Source organism: Procambarus clarkii, chromosome 49, assembly GCF_040958095.1.
Source record: "Procambarus clarkii isolate CNS0578487 chromosome 49, FALCON_Pclarkii_2.0, whole genome shotgun sequence".
Taxonomy (NCBI): domain Eukaryota; kingdom Metazoa; phylum Arthropoda; class Malacostraca; order Decapoda; family Cambaridae; genus Procambarus; species Procambarus clarkii.
Window position 1 is genome coordinate 28,779,765 of NC_091198.1, and position 4,215 is coordinate 28,783,979.

At 39.6% G+C, this 4,215-nt stretch overlaps 1 protein-coding gene across 1 annotated transcript; it reads right to left on the reverse strand.

Moving 5' to 3' along the window:
* Positions 1 to 328: 328 nt before the first annotated feature.
* On the reverse strand, positions 329 to 1,677 carry LOC138351243 (complement C1q-like protein 2). The gene is made up of 4 exons (XM_069302877.1): positions 1,535 to 1,677; positions 1,331 to 1,400; positions 654 to 772; positions 329 to 568 (listed from the first exon to the last, which is right to left on the reverse strand). The coding sequence occupies exons 1-4, from the start codon at positions 1,666 to 1,668 to the stop codon at positions 367 to 369; spliced, it is 525 nt and encodes a 174-aa protein (XP_069158978.1). The 5' UTR covers positions 1,669 to 1,677; the 3' UTR covers positions 329 to 366.
* Between the last annotated feature and the right edge of the window lie 2,538 nt (positions 1,678 to 4,215).

Here is a 4,215-nt window from a genome sequence, read left to right on the forward strand (position 1 = left end):
TGTTAACGGCTCGCGATTTAGATGTACTGCCCACTATTGGGGCCTTTGTAGGTTAGAGTAAAGACTAACTATTTTTCTTTACATTGGGAAACATGAAAGACCGACTAGTTAGCATTACATATGGTTAACTTGCGTCAAGACATGATCAATTAGTTACAGTAGTTTAATGTTTAAGCATTCTATTTATACATACAAGATCTTTATGAACTTCAGCCCAGTTCCCCTCCAAGTTTCATTTGAAACTTTGCTAAAGATTTGAGCACTAGCGATACAGGATAAACAAGCAATGGGAACGAACTTAGTAAAATTAACACAAGGCACAAATTAATTTAATCGGAATAAAGGCACCTCACATCAAACAGACTTTTACCAGGGGACGAGAAGATAACCCACGAAGGTTGTAAAGGTTTCTTTGCCCGGCCTTTCGTGTATCCTGCCCTGCTGCAACTGTAAGTATATCCTGTCAAGTGTGTAGAGGTCCAGGGTCACCGAGGTGGAGGCGTATTCCAAGGTGGTGGTTGTCGCGTAAGCAGTCGCCCTATTCACGCCATTGTGGGTCAAAGACAGTCTGCAAACATGTGTAAATTTGAAATAATATTGTATGCACACTTATTCGTTTCAGCACTTCATAACGTTGGGCGTTTGCTACTCACGCAAAGTTGCTGGTCTGGTCACTAATAGCGCCGAAAATGAATAAATAACGTCCTGCAACAGGAACTACGAACTCGCTGGTTGTATTGTCCCAACCGCCTCCTGTGTTGGTCACCACTTCCTGTAGTAAAGGAAGTTAACTATTGTTTCCTCTAGAATATCTAGGAAGTTCAATAATTATATTAAAAATTTATAGTCTTAGAATAATTTGAGAAGTCTAGGACAGAATGTGACTAGTCTAGAGACGTTTAAATGCAGAACAGTTTATAATGTTTCTATCAAGAGCTGCAGGTAAGGACTGTTGACCATAAACAAGGGGGGGGGGGGGGGAAGGTAGAGGGGTAACACCTAATTTACTAGTTTAGGGAATAATACTACACCGTCTTGGGTTTAAACTTAAGAGGAGTCAAGTGGTGCAAGTATACAAACTTACCGTGCATTATACAGTAGGTTTTAATTTTGTTTAACCTTTTCAGCTAACCTCATTAAAGAACCCCCCCCCCCCCTTATTTTACTCTAGTGGTACGAAGATTTTGCAAGTTAAAGTCCCTGTAGCGTGTGTATAAATGCCACAAATAAATTACATTTTCATCAACTGAAACGCAAGTAGCGTACATTTTAACAAATTCTGTTACAGTACACTGCTAGACCTATCAAGACTCAAATTATCGAGTCTTACCTGAAAATGAACGTGAGCGACGGCGGTTAGTTTATCTGTAGCTCTCTTCACGTTGAAGGACACACGAGGCCTAGGGGAAGAAGTTTTTTTTTTTTTTTTTTTTTTTTTTTTTTTTTTTAGTGTTCACACATGAGAATCATAGGTAAAATGGAAAAAATAATAACGGTACAATTTAGTAATTACGGAGCTGGGAGATCTACTCACCCCACGTCCCTCTGACGTTTTGTAGAGGTGTTAGTAGAGACGTTGGCGAGGGATCCAGTCTCATTGTGAAGAGTATTGAAAGTGTAGTGTTCTTCAGAGTCTATACCCATTGCTAGGAGACCCACAAGTACCATCCAGATCAGGGTTACGGCCATCTGTTCAATACATCATCTAAAGTCACGCAGTGTAATAATTAAAACTGCTGATATAAACACTAGAAAACTCGTCTTATCTAAAGTTTTAGTATACTGCCAAGCAACACATAAAATAAAGATTCCATTTATTTAGTAACTTTTAACAACAAATCTAAACACATTTAACAATCTTGCACACCTTCAGACACACTTGGAGCGAGTCCGGCTCCTATAATTTCTCTTGGACGAAGTGTTATGGAGATCAAATTAGTGCTTCTACCATCATCAACACGCTGTCAACAACCACAAGAGGAGTGTCTTTCCGAAATCCTATCTAAGTCATTATTGGCCAGTAATGTTAGAATTATTTCTGGCTAGAACACGAACGATCGACTCAACACACATGATTAAGCCATGGTCCTTATCATATAATATACAGTGTTTTCTCTGATAAGCTGTCGTATATTAGGATTCCGACTTTACAGCTACTGTGCTTTGACAGGAACAAGGAGAGGTAGCAAGAATTAATCTTGGTATATCAGTTACTATGGGTGATGGAAGCTAGCCTCACATGAGGATAATTTGGTGTCTACATCCTAGTTATATCTGGTGGACTAAGCTTGCTGTACAATAAGACAAGGCACCTCCAATTTATTTACTAATATTTGTAGTTAATACTGTAGTTTGATTGGCTGCATATATATAAATTTAATATAAACCCCCCTAATGTGTAAGGATCGATTTGTGAGAAATATTGCAGAAATACAGTCCACTTAACATCATACAAATTGCTATCGAAATATTTAAATTAACGTAAATATAAACTCTATAAAAATTCACATAAATTAAATAAATATAAATCTCACAAGTTGGTTCCCACATTATATGGTACTTCGAACCGGATCATTATGATATTAAAAGTCCAAAGACTACAGCATTTAAGAATAATTCCCAACAGAATAGCTGGTGAATTTATCGTACTATGTGGCAATGATATCCCGTTTTCTATTGACGAAAAATTCCACTACAAGGTTCATTTTCTATGGGTAACTTGTGTATACAACACAGCAGCAATATTATCTGGCTATTGTATGTAATATTATTAAATGGTGTCGGCGTTTCTGACAGAGGGGACTGGATCCTTCAAGCGCAGCACCACAATGAGGGTCCCATATGGGATACCCTTCCTCCGCCCAGAGGAAACTGCATTCATCCGGACACTCAAGACTCGGGTAAAGTGACACTGGAGAAGGGAGTTTGGAAACTCAAAGGGAGCACCATGAACTGCCACATAGGTAGTCTCACTGCACCTGACCGACACTTCCACCGAACAACCACCCTCAGGCAGAGTCAACGTCCTCCCGTCATTGCGGCCGACAAAGTCACGATACACAGCCGTGGAGCAGAATTTCACAGTGTTTAAATACCCCGAAATTACCATCTCTTTTAAGGGTCTGAGCGTGGTGCAGCGGGTTAAAGGCGTACCTGTTATGCCAGTTGCTGGAAGGTTTCTGTGCTGGCTAGGGTTCGAGTCTCTTGGTGGGAAAGTGTTCTAAAGTTGTATAACTTCATTTGTGTGTTTAGGCAAGTTGTGCATCAAGCATAGAAACAGAGTTCTCCCATATTAACAGGGACGAGATGAAAAACATAAGTGACCCATCACTTGCTCTAGTTGCCTTGGGAGGTGGTAATCTTTGGGGTGTTGAAATACCCTGAAATTACCATCTCTTTTAAGGGTCTGAGCATGGTGCAGTGGGTTAAAGGCGTACCTGTTATGCCAGTTGCTGGAAGGCTTATGTGCTGGCTAGGGTTCGAGTCTCCTGGTGGGAAAGTGTTTTAAAGTTGTATAACTTCATTTGCATATTTAGGCAAGTTGTGCATCATATATATATATATAACCACATGTGAAAAAGAGAAAATGCTTAACGCGTTTTCGGCTAATTCGTCTTCATCAGAGCAAAGTAGAATGAAGAGTAGTCATCTTCATTCTACTTTGCTCTGATGAAGGCGAATTAGCCGAAAACGCGTTAAGCATTTTCTCTTTTTCACATGTGGTTATTCTGCATACTTGGATCAGTGTTTTTGTGATCATTGTTGCATATATATATATATATATATATATATATATATATATATATAATATATATATATATATATATATATATATATATATATATATATATATATATATATATATATATATGCGAACAAGCCTGAATGGTCCCCAGCACAATATGCAACTGAAAACTCACACCCCAGAAGTGACTCGAACCCATACTCCCAGGAGCAACGCAACTGGTATGTACAAGACGCCTTAATCCACTTGACCATCACGACCGGACATAATGAAGTGATAGCCGAGGCTATTTGACCACCCCACCGCCGGCACTCGGATAGTAATCTTGGGCATAGTCGTGATGGTCAAGTGGATTAAGGCGTCTTGTACATACCAGTTGCGTTGCTCCTGGGAGTATGGGTTCGAGTCACTTCTGGGGTGTGAGTTTTCAGTTGCATATTGTCCTGGGGACCATTCAGGCTTGTTCGCAT

What these genes read in the sequence shown, in the direction of transcription:
- LOC138351243 (XM_069302877.1), bottom strand. Translation starts at nt 1,668, where the DNA reads ATGGTACTTGTGGGTCTCCTAGCAATGGGTATAGACTCTGAAGAACAC. An exon ending in TCGCTCACGTTCATTTTCAG is followed by an intron (nt 773 to 1,330) that starts GTAAGACTCGAT and finishes CCTTTACTACAG; the next exon opens with GAAGTGGTGACCAACACAGG. An exon ending in GACCAGACCAGCAACTTTGC is followed by an intron (nt 569 to 653) that starts GTGAGTAGCAAA and finishes ACATGTTTGCAG; the next exon opens with ACTGTCTTTGACCCACAATG.